The sequence below is a fragment of the Uloborus diversus genome, chromosome 4 (genome assembly GCF_026930045.1).
Source record: "Uloborus diversus isolate 005 chromosome 4, Udiv.v.3.1, whole genome shotgun sequence".
NCBI classification, from domain to species: Eukaryota; Metazoa; Arthropoda; class Arachnida; order Araneae; family Uloboridae; genus Uloborus; species Uloborus diversus.
The window spans coordinates 9,888,616-9,911,713 of record NC_072734.1 but is presented as its reverse complement, the minus strand read 5'-3'; the positions used below and the strand labels follow the sequence as shown (position 1 = coordinate 9,911,713).

General features: G+C 34.7%; 1 protein-coding gene across 1 annotated transcript in view; it reads right to left on the bottom strand.

The window, feature by feature from the left end:
- LOC129219812 (guanylate cyclase 32E-like) overlaps positions 1-23,098 on the bottom strand; it is a 123,034-nt gene that overhangs the window by 4,669 nt on the left and 95,267 nt on the right. Inside the window, exons 17-21 of the mRNA XM_054854117.1 lie at positions 16,947-17,087; positions 11,540-11,663; positions 8,729-8,972; positions 5,513-5,611; positions 4,245-4,336 (exon numbers count right to left, since the gene is read on the bottom strand). Of these exons, the coding sequence (XP_054710092.1) occupies positions 4,245-4,336; positions 5,513-5,611; positions 8,729-8,972; positions 11,540-11,663; positions 16,947-17,087 (700 nt within the window). The remainder of the gene's footprint in view (positions 1-4,244; positions 4,337-5,512; positions 5,612-8,728; positions 8,973-11,539; positions 11,664-16,946; positions 17,088-23,098) is intronic.

Here is a 23,098-nt window from a genome sequence, read left to right as displayed (position 1 = left end):
AAAAAAAAAAAAACCCCAAAACATCTCCATCTCCCTCAAAATTTCAAGGGCACAGTTATTTATAACTATGGCCATTGAAAAGCTATCATTACTATGAGACTATGATTCCGACCCCCACCCCCCCTTCGGTGGGCACTCTCGAAAAATTACACAGGAATTCAACTTGAAAAACGTTAATTAAAGAATGTATAATACAACATCATGAATACTGTATGTTGTACATCCAAAAAATGTATTCAATATCTAAACAGCCTTTTTTTTTTGGAATTCGGCTACTTTTCCATTTTCAGCTTTTTCTGCTGCTAATGATTCTTGTGTGTGTGTGTGGGGGGGGGGGCTTTAATAGTTCATCATTTTAGGCTTTTGAAAAATTATTTTAAAAAGCATTAATTGATGACAAAGTAACCTTTTTCAAAAAACTTTTCATAGAATGACCATTTTATCAACTTTCTTTAATACTTAAAACCTCATATATGTTAAATTTAGATCAACATTTTGCTGAGTATGCTCTTTTAGGAAATCAATGTGACAGTTTTGTGACAGGGGGAAGGGAGGGGATAACAAGAAGTTTGACATCACGCGTTGTTTATAACAATATGCTCATGTTGAACAGCGTTACATGTAACAAGGAGGACGGGGGGGGGGAGGAATTTGTTCAAAAGTTTGTATAATACTTTATAGACAGCCCTTTAATTCAATTTATGTTAGTTTCAGAGTTCCTGAAAGCTTATTAATAGAAAACCCAAGGAGTTCAAAAAATATGTAGTTCAAGATATTTTGCCCTTTTTAAACATAAACAAACAAGCACAGAGCATTTGGCAAAAACACATTGTGTATCCACTGCTCAAAACTAATCTTTCGCAAGCCCAGAAATTATGAATACCGTTAACTTAACCATAATGTGTGCATAAATATCATAAAACTTAAAGACAACAGTGAAAAAAAACCGTATATATATTTTTTAATTTACGCACAGAACCAGCTTGTTTCAATAACATTGCAGGGGCGTAGTTGGGGGGAAATGTTTGAGTATCGGACCCACGACCTCCGGCGTTCAAATCTAATCTTCTATCTCAGAACTACGGAAGCCCATCAAGGAATGTTTTTTGATCAAAATAACACATGCTAGCGTATGAAACAATTTAATCGAAACGGAAAATATAAGATTAGTTCAGTTAAAACCCTGTTTCAATAAACTTGCTTACATATTAACTGAATATCAACACCAAGTTACGTTGCTTCTGATAGCAACAAGTATATCTGCAGAAAACTTTGACATATGTATATTGTCAGCTTGGAAAATCCATTTCGAATAAATGCGTGTACAAAGTTGAAAAAATAAAGAAATAAAAAGTTGCAAGTTAACCGTTTCAAATATTAAAGCAGTATACTAAAATTACAAATTACAGACAAAGATATCAGAAAGGAAACTGACAATTGTTCGTGTAATGGAGGAAAACGTAAGTAATCTTAACTGCATAAAATGTAAATTTGTTTATCTGAGAAAAGTACTTACCTCCGAACATTAAAATTTATTCCATGAGACGCTCAGCTTTTTTCTTCACATGCAGGTTGTTCGGAAGCGGAAATCGCTGACTCAAATTCACTCAGCAGACACTTATATTATATATATATATTTTAATTGCCTCTACATTCCGGTACGTGGAAAGGATGAGATAAATCCAACAGTATTGTATTCAAAAATGTGCAGCCGAAGTTAATATTTCCTATTTCATCTATTTCAACCAGACCAAGAAGCACTATTGTTTAACTGGTAGACTGCACTGCTTTCAAAGTTTCGCGCGCCAAGTTCAAAGATCGACTACTGGTGGCGTAACGAAGCGGGGGGGAGGGGAGTTGTCTGGCCTGTTATCACGTGGGTCTCGCTTTACGTATGCAGAAAAAGCAGACATGCATTACATGTACGGCCGTGCAAATGGTAACGCCAGAGCTGCGTTACGAATGTATAGCGCGGAGTATCCTAATCGGCAAATGCCGGATCATAGAATTTTTCAACGGTTACATCGTCAACTTTGTGAAACAGGTGCGTTCGACGTCAACAGACATGACGCTGGTCGATTAAGAGCTGTACGCACTCCAAGGCTGGAAGAAAGCATCTTGAACATTGTGGCTGATAGACCCGAGTCAAGCACAAGAACTGTTGCGCATGACGTAGGTGTGAGTCATCAGACTGTATGCAGAGTGTGAAAGGAAAATCGCTTACACCCCTTCCATTTTCAGAAAGACAAGCATTGAATCCGGCAGATTATCCTCTTCGCGTGAACTTCTGCCAGTGGGTGTTGCAGCAATGTGCGTTGCAGCCGGATTTCGTAGGTCATGTGCTATTTACAGATGAAGCGACATTTTCACGCGAGGGTGTCTTTAATGCGCACAATTCCCATGTGTGGGCAACTGATAATCCACATGCAACGCGTCCACATGCGTTTCAACAACGTTTCAGTATTAACGTGTGGGCTGGTATTGTGAACGACTTTTTGATTGGCCCATACTTACTACCCACGCGACTCAGTGGCGGAAGCTATCTTATTTTTCTGCAAGAAGTGTTACCACAACTGCTGCATGATGTTCCGATCGCCATTCGTAACCGCATGTGGTTTCAGCACGATGGGGCGCCAGCACACTTCAGCATTGATATACGGAATTACCTGAATGCCACGTCTGGTGCTAGATGGATTGGGTGTGGTGGACCAGTCCCTTGGCCACCCCAATCTCCCGATTTCTCGAGCCTCGATTACTTTTTATGGGGACATCTAAAGAGTCTTGTTTATGAGACTCCAGTTGACTCAGATGAGGATCTCGTCGCTCGCATATCTGTAGCTGCTGCAGGTGTGCGTGAAATACCAGGCATCTTTGAACGTGTACGCCAATCGCTGCACCGACGCTGTCAAGCATGTATCGCTAATGGTGGACTCAATTTTGAACACTTACTGTAAACATGACACTTGTCAACAACGATTTCAATAAAATCTTTGTTTTTCCTTTCGGCCGTTATTTCCCCTGTTTACGCCTAACCACGTCACTTGCGACTATACATTCCTATACATTACATCCTTGTTACAATGTCCTGTACCTACCATTAAAGTTTGTACCATGAATTCGGGACCACCCTGTATAATTTTCAATCAGAGTTCACATTTCAAGTTCTTACACAAAGCTATTCACGAGCCATTGACTATTCAACGGCTGTTGGCCTACTTGAATAAATTGTTGAGAGGGAAAAACATGCCTGTAAATTTTGGCAAGAATTTTACACAATACATCATACTAGTACACATTAATGTAAAACTTTCACCAATTGAATTTTACGTTTTTAATTCCAGTAAATTCAATACTTTATATGCATTTATACATTAATTTTTGTAAGCTTTCTCTGTGGCTGTCCTTTAAATAGAGTGTCCCTTATTTAGAGGCAAATACATGGAGGCCCCAATGCAAAGGGACTGGGACCAGAAAAAATATCCCTTAACTAGAGGTGCCCCTTATTTGGAGGTGTCCCTTAAAGGAGGTACTACTGTAGTTATAATATGTAGATTTAAAATTGAGGTCTTTCATTACTTATATCTAATACCATTTCATTTTACATTTCTATCAATTTTAATAGAGTTAATTCAGCATTAGCTGTTTCACTCATTTTTCTTCTGTTAGTTACTTTTACAGTTATATGTTTCAGAAATAAATAATATGCATTAGTAGGTGCAAAGTCATGAGACATTTTCTTTTTTTCTGAGCAATGTTTAATATTTAATTAATCACTTTTAATATGAATTAAAATTGTTATGTTACTAATAATTTTATGGATATAAAATACAAGTAATAAAGAAAGATTATATTACTTTGTTATATTAATGATGTATTAATATATCATAGAAATATAGTACATGACTTTTTAGTTATTTTCAATAATAAATTAACAATATTATTATGATTAATATACTTTTTGTATTGAAAATACTGTATTTGTAAAAAAATATATAGAAAATATCAAAATATTATGATATTTTCAAAATAAATATCAGATATATAGCGTGATATATATCATGATATATATCGACCGATATATATCGGCGAACCCTGATGTTTTCATTATAAGGTTTCTGATTTATGAGTAAAAAATATCATTGAAATCAATTCTGAGTTATTGTTGTAAAAGTATCACCATACAATAATATAATAACATGAATATCATGTTACAGTACACCGTTAAAGCATGAAATGTGTCTCACCTTAATATGAATCACACCTCTTTCTTGCAAAACGTAGCCACCGATTTTTTCAAGAATTATTTTACAAGCTTCACTCACGTGTATTTTCATGGCTGAAAATCAGAGATGAACGCGTTAGAAGCTTATAAGTTGAACTAGTTTTTAAGCCGAAATATATATATATTACATACATGCACTAATAAGTGGAGCCGCTATATAGATACTAGACGTTAAATCCCGGTTATCACAAATTTGCCATTTCAACTGCGCTTGCGCACGGACTTTGCTTTTTGGGCTTTCTGTTTTAAGATTTCGTGTTGCTTGTTTATATTTAGGCTGTGCTAGAGTCCCAACAAATTAATGAATGCGATTAGAGTATTTTCACAGCGATTTCGGGATACATTATATGAAACTACGGATATGAATAACTGATAATCTTTATAAAGAAAAGAGAAAAATTACACTTCAATATTTATTGGTTTGGAAATATTTATTTAACGTAAACGTAAAACACGTTATGTATTTAAAAAATGATCGGAATATTACAAATATCCGTCTTTTGCGGATATTATACGTTAGGCGTAAACAGCTTAGTATTATACATTTGTATTTAGGTTGAGGGTTCGGCTTTGTATTGGAAGTGATGCTGCAGATCGAGTACGCTCTTCTGAGGTTAAAATTTGGCCCTGAAAAAGGCTTTTGTTTGATAGAAAAATCCGAATCCATTAATAATTAGTACGCAAAACTCAATCTTTACCGAGGCGTAAAAACTAAATCAAAGAAAGCTTTGTATTTTCTAATTTTTATCAGTTGTCATCTCATATTTATTAACAAATTTAAAATGTTTTTAATTAGTTTGAGCAAGAGTTTTGAAATCAGCAAAGCCCGTGCGCAAGCGCAGTTGAAACGGCAAATTTGTGATAACCGGGATTTAACGTCGAGTCTATATAGATAGGCCGACGCATCAGCTTAAGTTTAGCCATTTTGGATAGGATTTTTCATTGTTGCACTGCTAGGGTTACCGCAGCAGAACTTCGGATTTCTCCAAATTTGCCGAAAATAATTTTTTATTTCACGTGCCACTAATAATTGCCCACAGGGAACAATCACCAAACGCGATAACTCGCCAGAAAAGACAACCACTCAAACACGCGCTCCGATCCAAAATGGCTAATCTTCAGCTGATGCTTCGGCTCGTATATAGGGGCCTTACTAACAAGTATACACACGCACGAACACACAAATATGTATTGAAAAGGTTTTTTATTTATGAAACAAACAGTTTTTACCTTCGCCGCTGGATTCCATCCTTGAAGCTGTGTTTACCGTATCGCCAAACAAACAGTAACGGGGCATTTTTAGTCCGACTACTCCAGCAACGCAAGGACCTATTAAATATCATTATTATCATTATTATACTCAAATGTAACATTTGGAGCAAAATGTGATAACTTAAAAAACTTCCCTCAAACTAGAGCAAATGATTAGTTTTAAATCCTGCCATGAGTTTACATGAAACAACATTCATTACTACTCATTAACAAATAATGTCTTGTTTTTTTAAGCAAAAGTTTTTAACATTTCCCTTACGACTATTTTTTCTCGTAACTATATACTGTTTCTACTGCCTACGTTGTACTAAAGCAGTGAAACGCGTTTTACGGGAAAGAACATTTCTGAGACAAAATGACGACATTATTTTTACTGCAGACGTAGTAACTATGCAGTAAAACGCGTTTTACAAGAAAGGAAATGCTTTCGGAAACAAAATAACAAAATTATTTTTACTGCAGACGCAGTAACTAAGCAGTGAAACGCGTTTTACAACAATAGATATGCTTTCGGAAACAAAAATGACGAAATTATTTTACTGCATGCGTACTATGTAGTGAAACGCGTTTTGCAAGAAAGAAAATTCTTTCTAAAAAATAATTAAATATAAAAAAAAAGAAAATTAATTTGAATTCTCAAATTTTGAATTCAAATTATGTTTTTCGCAATCACGAGTGTGTGTGTGTATGTAGGCGTGTGTGTTTATGTGTGTGTGGTGGGGGGGGGGGGGGGGTATGTGTGTTTGTGTGTAGGGGTATGTGTATGTATGTGTAGGCATGTGTGTTTTAGTCTGTGTGCAGGTATGAGTGTGTGTATAAGTGTTTGTGTGTGTGGGGGGGGGAATGTGTATGTGTGTGTAGACATATGTGTTTGTGTGTAGGCATATGTGTTTGTGTCCAGGCATGAGTGTGTGGGTAGTTGTGTGTGTATGTGTAAGTGTCTGCATGTATGCGTGTGTGTGTATATGTTTACCCAAACACATACACACACACGCGTGCGTGTGTGTACGTGCGTGTATGTATGCGTGTAAATGTAGGATATTGACGCAACCTGGAGACGGGTTTCGCTATAGGAGCAGCATCGTGAGCAGCCGGTCGACGGTGGTGCTGCAGAGGGTGCCGGAGGGAAAATAAAATCATAGGACATCAAAACAGTCAAATAAAAGCAATAAGCAATCGTGATTGCTCAAAAAAAAAAAAAAAAAAAAAAAAAAATTGCATCGTTACTTCAAATAAAAAACTAAACATTGCACAGGAAATGTACATTTATAGTAACTATGCAGTGAAACATGTTTTACAAGAAAGTAATTGTCATGAGAAAATAAATGCAAACTTTTTTTTTTATCATTATCATTTATTTTTATGTAAAACGTCATTCAGTACTGCGCATTCAGTCTGCGCACACACAAAGCAAACCTTCTTTAAACATTGATTACTATAATAAAGACGAATTTCTTAATTTATTTGCTTTAATTTATTTTCTTGTCATGTTTCTACGAAAACTTGTGAGGGCAACGCAATAAAACGATTTTTAGAGTTTGATTATAATACGATCAATTCCGAGGGCTGATCATTTCCATTCACTGACATGGGAGAGAAGAAAACCGGCATGAGAAAATACTTGTCTGTTTATTTAGAGTGTCATCGTTATTGCACGTTTGGCGATTAATATGTGATTCGGGACCTATTTCATTGAAATGCATTCGTCAGAATTCGCCTAATCTTCAGAAACATTTAGAGGATCATTCCACGGAAAACGACTATTTTATCCCATTCATGACACTCAAATATTTTATTAAAAATAATAATTTATTACGGAAATGAACAAAATGCCTTTGCTTCAAAAATCAAATGTTTGTGGGATTTCTTATGTCAAGAAATTTCTTTAAACAAGTTTTAGTTTTAAAAGTTTATGAACCTTTTAAAATTAAAACTTTTTTAATGAAATGTATGAGTTGCCACGTGCGGGAGAAATTGGCGGCTTTTTCGTGGAACAGACCTATACATAACCTTTTTCGACGGTTAAAATTATTATTTCTTAACGAAGGAGATACGCTTCCCTTACATAGGAACCTTAGTTTTCAAAACAAACAATTTGGTTTCTTCACTGTTATATTGGAGTGAAAGTTTGACTAATTCATACAGCAACTTAAAAGAGGTGGACTTTAGATGCCCGCACGAAAACATGGATGAATTTCATTTTACATAACAAAAGCATTTAATCAATACTAGCTGCGTTGCCCGGCTTTGCCCCGTCTACCTTGAAAATAAAAATTGTGTCAAGTGACGTATATTCAACAATCAGGCGTGAAAAATAAATAAAAAAAAAACATCATGATTTCCCTTCCAAACAATGACGACAGATATTAAAATACTTTTAAGAAATTAAATACAGAAAGGTGGATTTAAAATGCGTAACCATGGAAACACAAAATAAAATAAGTTTAAGGAATTAAAATGCGAAAGAAAATTGTTCACAATTTGAATGGAATCGAGAGTTCTTAAACTTGATTTTAAAAGGCTTGTAACTTTTTTTCCTTTCGAGATAAAAGCTTATTTTTTCGACCAAAGGTCGAGTTAGATCTGGTGTAAAAAAGGTCGCTTTTTCCAATGGCGTCAAAGAGAAAACTGTGGGACAATTCCTTTACTTTTTATTGATTTATTTAATGAAGAAAATAGTGCCTAAATTTCAGCTAAGCCTAAAAAAAATTTCAGCTAAAAACGCAAATAACTCCCCCCGTATTAAAGTTAGAGCATTGGCGGAAAATTCTACCCTTTCTAACGATATGTAATATTAATAGTGCAAGTGATTTTTCACCCCCATATTCTGGAATTTATAAGAAAATTGGGCCTAAGTTGGAATTAAAAAAGAACTACTCGTCGAATTTTTTTCGAACAGGTCTGCAAACCTTCTCAGGACTTAAAGGAACAAACTGTGAAAATTTCAGCGAAATCGGCCGGGTAGTTCTCGAGTTTTGCGAGTTCAAACACACAGACGCTTTCTGGGGACTTCATTTTATACTATGTAGAGATTTAAACGTGTCAGGAGCATCTCTATCAAATGTGAAGATTAAATAATGCGCTTACATATGCGGTTAATCAATATAAAATTCTCTGCTCCATTCGCTCGCCGACCCATAGGTAGGGGTCTTATGGAGTTATGAAAGACATTACCTGAATTGATTCCGATTCTAAGACTGAGTCTCTCGGTGGGCCTGTGTCTGATCTCGAAGGTCTCGATGGCTGCCAGCAGTCTCAGTGCCAGAGAAGCTATTTCGCCAGCGTGGCGGTCTCCGTTGCGAATGGGAAGTCCACTCACCACCATGTACGCATCGCCTATCGTCTCCACTTTGTACACGTCATAGCTACCGATGATGGAGTCGAAGCATGTGTACAGGTCATTCAGCAAATCCACTACCTGCACCAAACCGAAAGATTTTTATTCCTAAACTACACAGAAATAAAGTAAAATATGGAATGGGGGAGTGCCCTTCAAGTCAAAAGTGCTACTTTTAGTCACTGAAATTGATAGAATAAGCATAATAATAATAACATGGAGCCAGGAAAATACTTCTATTTTCCCAACATTTTTCATTTTTAATTACTGTCTGACCACGGATTGTATGGAAAGACAAACTTCCGTTTTACAGCCGGAAATGGACGAATCTATTATTTTTAGCGATGCCAGATTTTGCAGAAGCAGAGTCTCATTCAAATGAGCGGAATACCGGCATCAAATTTTTACTTTCTCCCCTCATTCAGATAGATCCGTCTTATCTGGTCGTTTGAAAATTCCATACAATCCATGGTCGGACAGTACTTTTTTAAAATGTCATATTTATAAAACAAGATGTTTCATCGTGTGACGTCACAAGTGAAGACAGCCATCTTGGATCGGGTCACGTGGTTTTCTGTTCAGGCAAGATATCGCCTTCTGGTGAGTTTTCACTTCGAGCAATTATTCGTGGAGTGAGAATTGTTAGTTAAATGAAGTATTCATTTGGCGAAATTTGGGAATCTTCTGAAACTTTGTTCTGGCAACACTAGCGACTTTTTCACTCATGACGCCAGAAGCGAAAATTAAAACAGCGACTGAACGTCTTTTAAGATTATTTTTTTAGGAGAGAAAATAAGTCAAAATTAAGAAAAAATGTAACTTACCCCCACCAGTATTTTTGAGAAATGGAAAACAACCCAATTGTGGACATATATTTATACAATGGGGTCGTTTCCAAAATTTTAAAACATTTTTTTCTGAAAGAGCCTGCTTAAAAACACTGGATCTGACCATTTTTTAAATAATTTATTTAAGTTTAATATTAAAAAAAAAATACTTTAATCGGTGCGCTTTCATTGTTTACAAATCTTGCCGATGACATCACAAATGATGAAATGCCATTCAGGTTGCCATTCACAGACCAAATATTTAATTCGCATCTTTACTCACGCATATTGGCAACGATAGGGTTGATAGCAAGCGTAGAGCGCAATATTTGATTCGCTTGTTGATTATCATAAAGTGAAAACGTGGTAGAAAGATGCGCCACACACACACACACACAAAATGCATCATTTGTGACGTCATCAAGACAAAGCCTTGTTTGAAAAATCGGACATTTTTAAAAAATTAATTAAAAAATAACAGTTGGGAAAACGAAAATATTTTCTGGGTCTATGTTACTTTTTTTACTCATTCTATCAATTTCAGTGACTAAAAGTAGTATTTTTGACTGAAAGAAACAACCCCATTACGTGAGACCGAAGTCAAAACTCATGTAGTTGATCAATAATGTAAAATTTATCTTCAGTCGAGAACATTTTGTTTATTAATGGTATTAAACGGATGCAATGGAATTCAATTAGCTTAGTGGTTAGGCATTAGACTCTGTAGATGATATATTAACATCATAAAAGTCAACTATTGAATATTTATAAGTTTTGAAATTATTTGGTAGGTTTGAAAAACGTTCTTTTTTTTTTCATTTTATCAATGTCGTTGGAATGGGGATAGTGTCCAGGTCTGGACCCCTCTCTTGAAGTTTAAAATTAATTAACTAATTCCAATAAAATAAATTCCTGTAATGAAAAGAAAAGTTTTTTTTATATTCTGTTTAAAAAAGATGCTTTTCCTCATCTAATTAATTTTATGTACATGTATGCCTATGTAAAATTTCAATCAAATTTGACTGCTCTTATTCATTTTCAAGTAGCCGAGTTACACTTCTTATATTAAACATCCGCTGTCTAGAAAGGATTAAAAAATTGAAGGTTGGATTGTTTCAACATTTTATTCCTTTCTTGCAGCGAATATTCGTAAAAAGTAAAAAAAGGTTTAGAGCGGCAAATTGGTTCTAAATAAATAAAAAAGTATAAATAAATAAAGCAAGAACAGATATATAATTCTTAGTAAAACATTCCATATTTAAATGAGCTAATTTATTAATCTAAACCATTTTTCGATTATTTTCGCTCAATCTTCAAACGGTGAAAGTGAGTATGTTTTTTATTTATTTATTCTCTAAACAGTATCAAAGTAGAGACTGCATTTCAAAAAAAGTTTGTAGACACTACATTAAAAAAATAGTTGTAGCTATAGTTAATTAATTTTGTAATAAAGTAGTTGCAATTGTAGTTCGCTACAGAAAAAATGTAGTTTTTTCAACCACTGACCGGTTGACTGAACTCGACACATGATAAATTTCCATTAAAAATTTCAAAATTTTCTAACTTGATTAAATATTTTCCTTTACACTATCTTAAATTTAAGAATAGTGTTAGCATTTGACCATTTTTTCCTTTCAACTTTGAAATTTTTTCGACAAAGTATTTCAATTTGGCGATGTCGGAGTTCAGGTCCACTTAGCAAATAAAATCCATCCATAAATGTTTTTTGAAGCTTTGAACTAGCTGAAATTTACAATATTTAGTTCCACCTTTCCTATAAAACTTCTTATCTATCACAAAAAAAAAGGAGTAAATAATCACCTGTAAAGGGGTACTGACAGCTGATAAGGAAGTAAAGCCGACGATGTCACTGAAATATATGGTGACTGCGTCGAAATACTCTGCGTCAACCCTTTCACCTCTCAGTAGCTGCTCTGCAACAGGCCTGAAAAAAAAAATAATAATTTGACTTTTGACATTTTGAATTAAAATTATGTTTTTTTCGCAATCACGAGCGTGTGTGTATGTATGCGCGTTTGTGTTTGTATAGGCGCATGTGTGTGGGTGCGCGTGTGTGTGAGTGTATGTATGCATGTGTATGAGTGTTAAGTATGCAGTGCTGTGCGTGCATATACGCGCGTGTGCGTGTAGGCGTTCGTGTGTGTGTGTGTATGAAGGCATGCGTGTTTGTGTCTGTGTGTAGACATGAGTGTGTGTATGTGTGTGTGTAGGAGTGTGTGTATGTGTGTGTAGAAGTGTGTGTGTATGTGTAGGTGTGTGAGTGTGTAGGTGTGTGTGTAGGTGTGTGTGTGTGTGTAGGTGTGTGTGTGTAGGTGTGTGTGTGTGTGTGTAGGTGTGTGTGTGTGTGTAGGTGTGTGTGTGTGTGTAGGTGTGTGTGTGTGTAGGTGTGTGTGTGTGTAGGTGTGTGTAGGATATGGACGCAACCTGGACACGGTTTTCGCAAGAGGAGCAGCATCGTGAGGAGCCGGTCGACGGTGATGCTGCAAAGGGTGCTGGCGGGAAAATAAAATCAGCGTAACGCCAAAAACAGTCAAATGAGAACAATAAGCAATCGTGATTGCTCAAAAAAAAAGTGTTATAATCAATTCCGAATTTGTGCATTAATTATTTCTCGGTAGCGATTTTAAAAACTTCAAAATAAACTTATTTTATGTATTGTATTTTATGAGGTGCTTTTCTGCTTTCGTATTGGATTATTAAGAAGGGAAACCAGTCTAGAAGGTCTTAATTTTAGTGTTTTTCGTGATTTTTTTTTTTTTTTTTTTTTGACAAGAAAGAAATAGTCAGAATTTCTTTAAACTTGGAGTGTATTTCATTCATCTTTTGAAGTACACCTTGTCATTTTTTGAAGTCATTTCTACCAGAATTAAAGGAGTTATAAGCTGCTCTTTGTGGGCGGTCACCATCAGAGCTTGCTGCTGGTGAGCATTACCGAAGCCACAATTTTTGTCTGTAATCATTACAATTTTTCTTTCTCATAAACAACACATTTCCCTAGAATATGAATCTAATTGTGATGAAAAAAATTAAAAATTGTACGTTTTTGAGGTGTTTGACTACAATGTTATGTTTCTTTACCATTTTTTTTTCACATTTCTTGCATTACAAAAATAGTTTTATTAATATCACTAGTGTACCCGCACTGCTTTGCCCGTAATAGAAAAATTAAAAGGTCTTTTGGTTTGCCTGTATATTTACAAATAATGTATGGTGAATTTTCTCGCCAATTGGCTTGTGCCTATGTTACGGCTCCAGGTAATGATAATTTTGTAATTTACTCGTCCATCTTATGATAGTTTTGTTCTTAAAATTAGAGTAGAAAAAGAACCACATCGATTTTTTAAAAAATGGCTTCGAGGTGAACACCCCATGCTACAAACTAACTTTGTGCCAAATTTCATGAAAATCGGCCGAACGGTCTAGGCGCTATGCGCGTCACAGCGATCCAGACATCCTCCGGACATCCAGACAGAGAGACTTTTAGCTTTATTATTAGTAAAGATAAAAGAGTTAGGTTCATATAGAGTATAATTGAATAAAGAATATATTCACACAAATTTTCAGAACGATTGGTCGAAAACTCTGAGCTAGAATGTCCACCAGTTGAAAAAAGTTGTTTCGAACAAAACGCGTTTGAAAAGCAAATGCTGTGAATATTTTCGAATCTCCACAGTTACTTTAAGTGCTCATAGCATCAAAACTAATCGGACTTGTTTATTGAAATTTTACTAACGTGTTGTTGAATAGTTTTACTAACATTTTATGACATAAAAAAAGTGGATTTTTTGACCTGTCTAAAATGATTTCCCCCCTTACGGTATTGCTAAACCATCAGCACTTGCTGAAAAAAATGAATCGCCAAATCGTTATCATTAAGAAAAAAACTCGGAGAAAGATATAATAGTTATCCGCAAATTATTAGCGTGCTTGTAAAACATTTCGCAAACGTAGGGCAAAGTGTGTGGTCTCGACTAAGGCCTCGATAAATACGAGCCGACGCATCAGCTTAAGATCAGCCTTTTTGGATCGGAGCGCGTGTTTGAGTGGTTGTCTTTTCTGGCGAGTAATCGCGTTTGGTGATTGTTCACTGCGAGCAATTATTAGCCGCAGGTGAATTGTTTATAAAGTAAAATATTATTTTCTGCAAATTTGGCGAAATCCGAAACTTTGCTGTGGTAACCCAAGCAGTGCAACAATGAAAAATCCGATCCAAAATGGCTAAGCTTAAGCTGATGCGTCGGCCTATCTATATAGAGGCTCTAGTCTCGATTATACAAAAGTAACCCTAATTCTTGCAAAAGGAAATAATCAACGTTTTGTAGCAAAACTACAGATTACTGCAGACATGTGTAAGGAGTTTCAAGAGCTTAAGTTTAGCCATTTTGGATCGGATTTTTCATTGTTGCACTGTTAGGGTTACTACAGCAAAGTTTCGGATTTCGCCAAATTTGCCGAAAATAATATTTTATTTAATAAACAATTCACGTGTGCCGCTAATAATTGCTCACAGTGAACAATCACCAAACGCGATAACTCGCCAGAAAGACAACCACTCAAACACGTGCTCCGATCCAAAAAGGCTAATCTTAAGCTGATGCGTCGGCTCGTATATATAGGGGCCTTAATTTCAAGGAACCCCTTTCCTAATGCTAAAATAGTGAGCTTTTGGATGAAAAAAAAAATGCTTTTCTTATCAAATGCCTTTACATCCAAAAACTCACTATTTTGCATTCAAAGAGGGGTTCTTTGAAACCCGAAAACACATGTCTGCAGTAAACTAATTTTGTGCTACAAAACGTTGGTTATTTCCCTTCATTTCTCAGAACAAAGGTACTTATTTATTTCTTATTAATTGCTGCTCTTTTCTCTTCGCAGTTTCTGCCTACCTAAAATACTACTTACAATAAACTTGTAAAAACTTAATATTGTAAAAATAATATATTTTCAACATTTTTATTTTTTTTACGATACGATGAACAGTAAACATACAGAGGAATCGAAATATTTTTATAACTATACTTTAGTTGCGACAATCCTACCTTGGCTGCATTATGAGGGACATCAAGAGCTTGATCAAACCACTACGTACGCTGCCAGGTTAGGTTTGCTACAACTATAGTTAAAACTTTTAAAACAGACAATTCTTAACAAAATTGACCGAACAATCTTCCAATCATTTTATTGACTTTGTGCAATATCACTCAACATTTTTTCACGTAATGAAACAATGGGGTCGTTTCTGAAAATTTAAAAGTATTATTATTTTTTTTTTTTTGAAAGAGCATGCTTAAAAACATAGGATTTGAACATTTTAAAATAATTTGACAAAGTTTACTATTTTTTAAAAAATATTTAAATCAGTGCACAGACTTAATTTTATTTTTTATGCTTATGCGCATGACATCACAAATGATGAAATACCATTCACTGTTGCCATTAGCGCAGAGCGAAATATTTAATTCGCCTCTTAATTCATATGTAGCGACAACGATATGGTTGATAGCAAGCGTAGAGTGCAATATTTAATTAGGTTCTGAATTATTATAACCTGGAAAAAGCGGTAGACAGCAAGCGTAAACATTCAGCGCACCAGTGGAATGCGCGCCAACGTTCATTATTCGTGACGTCATAAAGATCACGCCTTATTTGAAAAATCAGACATTTAAAAAAATAATTAAGAAGTAACTGTTGGGAAAATAAAAGTATTTTCCGGGTCCATGTTATTTTATTCGCTTATTATATCAAGTTCAGTAAATAAAAGTAGTACTTTTGACTAAATAAAACAACATCATTGGAAAATTTTTGTTTATAGGGAATATAACTGCAGATATTTTTCAAGATGGATACACTTTTTTCGAGATAGTCGTTTAAACAAGTAAATCACATTCTTCCACAGTGACTTCAAAAATTATTCAACAGAGTTTCATAAAAAAATGCTAACAAAATATTTTGAATATTAAGGTTGAGCTAATGATCGATAATCACCTTAGAATGGGAAATTATTTCAGCTGCTTAAAAGTGCTAGTTCTCGGGAAATGACGCAGGTAAATTTGTGCGTTAAATTTATAATTCTTCATAAAATTCCTGCCTGTCAATACAGATATCTTTTGATTAGTCTGACTTTTCGACCGTATAAAATTGCCAGTTTCAAATCGTCAATTAGGTTGCGCAAAACTATTAAAAGCAGACTAAACTGTCTGCAGTATAAGCAGTTTTTAACTTCCTTGGGGAGAGGGCTCCTTTCAAAACCGTTTTGTTTACCACATGCTCCAAAAAAAGATTTCTACTTCCTTTTAGAAAAAAGGAAGTATTATATTTCGCAAAAACATTTTCACTCAAAAATCGACCTTAATTTCCATTTTGCTCACCCCCGAATGAATGTTGAGTTTTTTTCGACTCGACCACACGTGGATTACGCGCCTAAGAACGCGCCTAAGAACGTATAGACACGCGAAATATCCATTTTGACGATTCCCGAGTTAGTTACAACGAGTTTTCTCGTGACGTCTGTATGTACGTATGTATGTATGTGCGTACGTGCGTATGTGTGGATGTGCGTATGTGTGGATGTGCGTATGTGCGTATGTGTGGATGTGCGTATGTGCGTATGTGTGGATGTGCGTATGTGTGGATGTGCGTATGTGCGTATGTGTGGATGTGCGTATGTGTGGATGTGCGTATGTGTGGATGTGCGTATGTGTGGATGTGCGTATGTGCGTATATGCGTATGTATGTCGCATAACTCAAGAACGGTATGTCCTAGAAAGTTGAAATTTGGTACGTAGACTCCCAGTGGGGTCTAGTTGTGCACCTTCCCTTTTGGTTGCATTCGGATGTTCCTAAGGGGGTCTTTTACACCTTTTTGGGGGGAAATCATTGTTAATTTCGATGTAAACTCGAGTGGTGTTATAATTTGGCGGACACTTGGCGATACATCGCCAGTCCTTTGATCGCCAAGTTTTGTCGCCAACTTGACAACAAATTTGGCGGATTTTTTTTTAAAAATCTGGTTTCAATTTGGCCACTGTTGGTGATATTTAGAGAGTAAACTATTGAATCACATAAAAATTGCCAATAATGGGAAAATGACATTAAAATTGGAGTAAAAGGAAGCTATGTGATGCACACATCAGCTCGTTTATATTTAGAATTCAAGCTACGAAATTAACTATATTGTACAATATACAGACCGGAGACAAAAACTTACTTAGGTAACATTCTCAATAGCAGATTTTCCGTCTTCTTTTTCTCCTCTAGCAGCTGATTAGTTCGATCCTTTACAACTGTTTCTAGGTTGTAAGCGTACTTTTCCATGATGCTGATCATATTGTCAAATATATTTGGGTGTCTGTAACAAAAGTTTTTTAGAATAAATGTCTTTTGCTGATGCATTTATACACGAGTAATGTTTGGGATACTATACTGCCGTGTGCAGGTAAACGGCAGCATCTGCAGAAATAAGTTTTCGAGATATTTGATGAAATATGTGGTGGATTCAATACTAACAATAGGAAAATGATCGAATTAGACGTTTTTTTCCGTGCCTTTTTTTTCAGCGGAAACCAAATAAGCGAGCTTCTACAATAAAGATAATGTACAATAGATCACAAAAATGCAAAAAAATGAAAAATTTGCAGTTACTGCCCTTTACCTGCACACGGCAGTATACAATACGCATCCTTGTAGAGAATCCTACCTTTAACCCTGGCATTAAAACGTCTTTAGTTAGAGCTAAGGCCCCTATATATACGAGCCGACGCAGGCACGTAGCTAGAGCTTTGTTAAGGGGGGGGGTCCAAGGTTTCACGAACTTCAAAAGAGGAGGCATGCTAAAGCAAAATTAGTAGCTCATATTTACGTTAAAAAATAAATCCAGTTAAAACTAATTATTAAAATATGATAATTAACTAAAATTAATTAAATAATTGAAATTGATAGAGCATTTATTAAAAAATTATTTAACAAAAATTTTACATTAAGTGGCAAAAAAATTACTCAGTTTATAAAATTAACATTAAACTAAAAGTTTTCCCATACTAAGTTTTCATACATGGATAGAAAAATTACATCACATAAGCTTCCTCTGTTCTGATGCTTTGAAAATGAGTGATATAATTCCTATTAATAAAAAGTTCACAATAAAAGAAAATCGGAAAACGAAAACTGTTCTATGGATTACTTGGAAAACGCAGGTAATAGTTTAATAAAATATTAAAGCTTTGTAATATATTTCAACAAAATATGTACAAGTCATTTTATTTGAAAAAAATAAAGAAATCTATATCTATCGAGTCGAATGTATAACTATGAATGCAATATAACGTAATTCCGCCACCCTGTCCGATTTGAACAAGATTTCTGGCAAAATTCAACCACCCTCTCGACGAAAATATTAGCAAGGTTTCATTTAAAAAGCTTGAACTAGTTCTTTATTTCAAATAATCAGTAATCCAAGTTTCAGCACAAAGGTATTTATTTGTTATTTAGTTCTTTATTTATCTACTTTATAACATTCTTTTGATTATACGAAATTGAATGAAGTTTCTAATTTTATCCGTTTTCTAATTATCATTTCTAACCATCATTTAAAAACTTGAACAAACTATTAACTCTTTGATGGATGGAGACTTCCTTTGTTGCAATCATTAAAAAAAAAAAAAAAAATGCGTATTGCCGTTTTTTTTTTTTAAATCGTTATTATTATTGTTTTGCAAAACGAATTGGTAAAATAAGCTATCTTAGGATCCGTTATGGTATTTTTTTTTTCTTTCTGATGGGGCTTCGTTAGAGGCTTTAGCCTTTTCGGACCTAGTGCGAACCACCGATATGGCATCTAGTCTTTCAAATGCTACCATTAAGGCGCGGATGTGACTGCACAGGAAATTTCGATGCCGAGTTTCCACCAGATGGAGACACTTGAGCTCTCTTTGGTGCGAAACTGCACTAGGGGATTAATTTTGTCAAGCCAAACGAATACCTGAGAGATCTTTTGCCTGTCGAGTAGTGGAATGTATGGTGAATGAAATTAAGCATCTATGTATTTTTATTTTAACAACATTTTGGAAAAAATGCATATGATTGCTTTTTATAAATGTTTTTTATAAGGTCATGAATGATTTAAACATTATTGGCGATTTTCCTCTGATGTTTTCAATTTGATGTTTCATTTAAAAGATCAAGAGGAGGCATCGCACCCATCTATCTCACCACCAAACACGAGTTCAGTTTATTCTGCCAATACAAAAAAAACTTCTGTACAAATCAGTCTTTTTTCAAATTAAAAATATAATTGTAAACAACTACAGGGAAAATGGCAATATACTCTATTACGAATTATCGTGTCAATATTTGATTATAACTTGGTTACTTTACTTTCTTTATTAGCAGTAAGCAAGTGTTCGACTCGAAAATTCCATGATTTGGAGTGAAACGTCAAATTTTGATCATTAAGGTAATCTTCGTCCCGTTTGCGATTGCGATAATATAGTAGCATTAAATTAGATACATTTTCAACAATATGTAATATGCATAAAGCTAGCCAATTTTTGAAATCAAACCTTATAGGTTTCTTATAGCCTCAGTTTGTAAATTTTTTGCTCAACAGTCATCTGATGTTCAAAAGCCTAAAGACACTCTTTTATAAAAAAAAACCTTAGAATGATTGTGGTTAAAAATCCAGTAATGATTTAAATCTACCTTCCAAAATTCATCTAACAATAATAACACTTCTGATTCTTTCATTTTCAAATTGGTATAACTTCCATTCTAGGAGCGATTTTGTAATCATCGTGTATTCTCGAAAGCATATCATATTTTATAACGTAGGTATTGACTTTTTTTTTCTTTCTTTTATGTGATGTTAGTAAAAGATATTCTATTGCAAGAAATAGCAAATAATTTTAACTTGAAGAAATTAAGAGTTAAAAAAAAATCTAATATAGACGTGAAAAACACAAGAAAATGTACCTCGCATTGACCTTTTTATAATTATATGCGTAGTAAATAGCAGAAACTTTCACCTAGCAATTTTATAGTTAAATGCACATGTCCGTTTTTTGTTACGTTTAATGCTACCTTCGCAATTTACTAATGATGAATGCATAGACGCTTATTAAATAATTCCTCAGTAAAAAGGCGGTAAATACTAATCAGAAAATTTATTCCAATGAAATAAATACAAATATGCTTTTCTTGAAAAACGGAACAACATCGAAGAAAGATTTTTTTCTTCAGTTAAAAATGACTAGCTGCTCTTCTCTTGGTACCATAGACTCACATTTCAGTAAGATTTAAAAGTACGAATTTCTAATAATTACTTTTAAATTACATGTGTTAATATGGCCGAACTTGCAATTTCATAAACTGATTACAGTAAATTTTCAAGTAATTTTCAATTTCATTCTTCGCTTCATAAAATTTTGATACAGCGAAAAGTAATTTCGTTGCATCAACTTCAAATCTATTTATTCACTTATGTTCAAAAAAAAAACGAACTTTTCAGGATTACAGTCTAAAAGTTGTAAGCTTCCGGGGAGATAAGTAATCTATTATTGTTAAAAATAAACTAAAAGTTTAAATAAGATTATTAATCAAAATATAAAATGAATCTGAAATAAATCATACCAAAAATATAAAGTTCAAAAATAAATTAATAATTAATATTTATTTTTTCTCATCCTCAATCACACGAAATGTGTAGAATTTTTTTTTTCGTTGCTGTCGGAACTTAGTTTTTAAATGGGAAAACATATTAACACATAAATTGCTCGTATTGTTAAGAAAACTTTAAAAGGAAACACTACAACTTACCTAGTTTATGTACACTTAATTTTCTTCTGATTACAATTTTGTTCAAGATATGTTTCCTATAAGCGCGTGGTAGAAAAAAAACTGTGTGTTAAAACAGAAAATAATAGGAATTTCAATTACTAATTCACTAGGGATGCACCTCACTCTGGCTGTCCTTCGTGCAGCATGTGTCTAGGAAATCAAGTCCAAACGGGAAAAGAGTCAAAACGAAAAGAAGAAAGAAAACCACCCCAATGAGACTGGGGAATGTTTGTTTTCAATTACTTTGCCGATGGCAATTTGGTGGGCTGAGGGAGAGGGGCCGAATTTCAAGGTCACAACCCAGTTGGGTTGAATTGGAAATTCGTCGTTTTCGGACGGATTCTTCGCGACACAGGAAGAGACCGGCGGCAACTCGGAACCCGCAGTTATTTCACGAGGTTCTCGCGTTCTGAATTGACTCGGACGCGGGAAAATTGTCGATAAATGGGAATATTTAAGGAGAAAATACCGGATTTCATAAAATTTCTCTCTTTGGAAAATTTTTGTTGTCGTGAGGTGCAACAACCGAGAAAAAGCAGACAGTGGTCTTTCGGGAAGGGGGGGGTCCGGACCCCATGGACCCCCCCCTTGGCTACGTCCTTGGCCGACGCATCAGCTTAAGATCAGCCATTTTGGATCGGAGCGCGTGTTTGAGTGGCTGTCTTTTCTGGCGAGTTATTGCGTTTGATGATTGTTCACTGTGAGCGATTATTAGCGGCACGTGAATTGTTTATTAAATAAAGTATTATTTTTGGTAAATTTGGCGAAATCCGAAACTTTGCTGTGGTAACCCTATTAGTGCAACAATGAAAAATCCGATCCGAAATGGCTAAACTTAAGCTGATGCATCGGCCTATCTACATAGCGGCTCTAGGTAGAGCTAAGGCCCCTATATATACGAGCCGACGCATCAGCTTAAGATCAGCCATTTTGGATCGGAGCGCGTGTTTGAGTGGTTGTCTTTTCTGCCGAGTTATCGCGTTTGATGATTGTTAACTGTGAGTAATTATTAGCGGCACGTGAATTGTTTATTAAATAAAATGTTAATTTCGGCAAATTTGGCGAAATCCGGAAATTTGCTGTGGTAACCCTAGCAGCGCAACAATAAAAAATCCGATCCAAAATGGCTAAACTTAAGCTGATGCGTCGGCCGTTGAATGCAACAGATTCAACACGGGCTTTCCTAGATCAAAACCTATCGCTACGACTTCATTTACATTACATCTGCACCACATTACAGGTATGTAGGACATCGTAAACTTTTTCCTATGACTTGAATGAAGTAAGGAAATTGACATCATCAAAATGAAGCAGAAATTAACATTATTGTGTATTATAGTTATTCCATGCTTGAATATGACGGAACAGGTAGAGGAAAAACTAGTTACATGCGCTTATTGACCTCCTTAAATCAGTTCCAGCTCAACCCAGTAACTGGGGTAGTAACTGAGGTTTACGATTCAAGCAACTAAATTTTAAAATAAATTATTTTTAAATAAAAAAAGAACCGCCTTCAAAAAACAAAGAGGAACTAAAAAGTAAAAAAATAATTGTTCATACTTGCATACGATTTCTTACCCAAACGTATAAATCAAATTTATTTTACAATTCCTGTACAAAAATCAACTAAACTAAACACCCATTTATAAAATAAACACAGATTCTAATTACTATACGATGAATTATTTTAATACCTAACTAATTATATACGATCTCTTAATTTTTAACAACCATTTGAAGTCGTGGCCTCCTTATAAACTACTACCTAACGTAACTGAGTAGGTTTAGTTTTAAAGACTCGCGTTCTGTTAAATTAGTGTTTAATTCAGGATAGGTGAACTGTCATATACATTAGGTAGTAGTTTATAGGAGTAAACTAATTAACTAGTAAACTTCAGTAATAATTATTATAAAAAATCGTTACTTGCTTTTGTTTTCTGTTTTAAGTGAAAGAATTTAAAACACATCTTTTTGACGTGATTAAAAATCGAGTTTCTTCCTTACCCATAAAACTAAAATAGCAATAAGTATAAAGAACAAAGTAGTATTGATTTAGAAACGAAAGCACTATATTTAAGCATATACAAATTTAAAAAACATGAAATTAATCTTCTCATGTTTAAAAAGATTAATCTGTTGATACTTTTTTTTTAAACATGGAGTCTAAAACCTTCTCTCTATGGCTAATGAAGTACGAAGTGATTAAAAAAAAGTAGTTGCGCTCGTAATCCCCTTATACTTGCTTTAGTTATTTCGGGAAATTTCAATCATTGTGGATCTTGGTGCGATTTTACCGAATTTGCGAAAGTCGTTTCGGGGTACCTTCGATGATGCTCCCCCATTCTTTTCTTATTTTGTAAAACGATATGATATTAATTTTCGTTACAGAGATATCGTCGCCAGATGCTGAGATATTTTTGGTCACCATAAAATGGCGCTAAACAGTTTATCCGAAATGTTACCAAAATAAGTAATAAAATTAGGTGATTGTTTGAAATTGTGCAAAAAGGAAAATTAATGGAAGTTTTT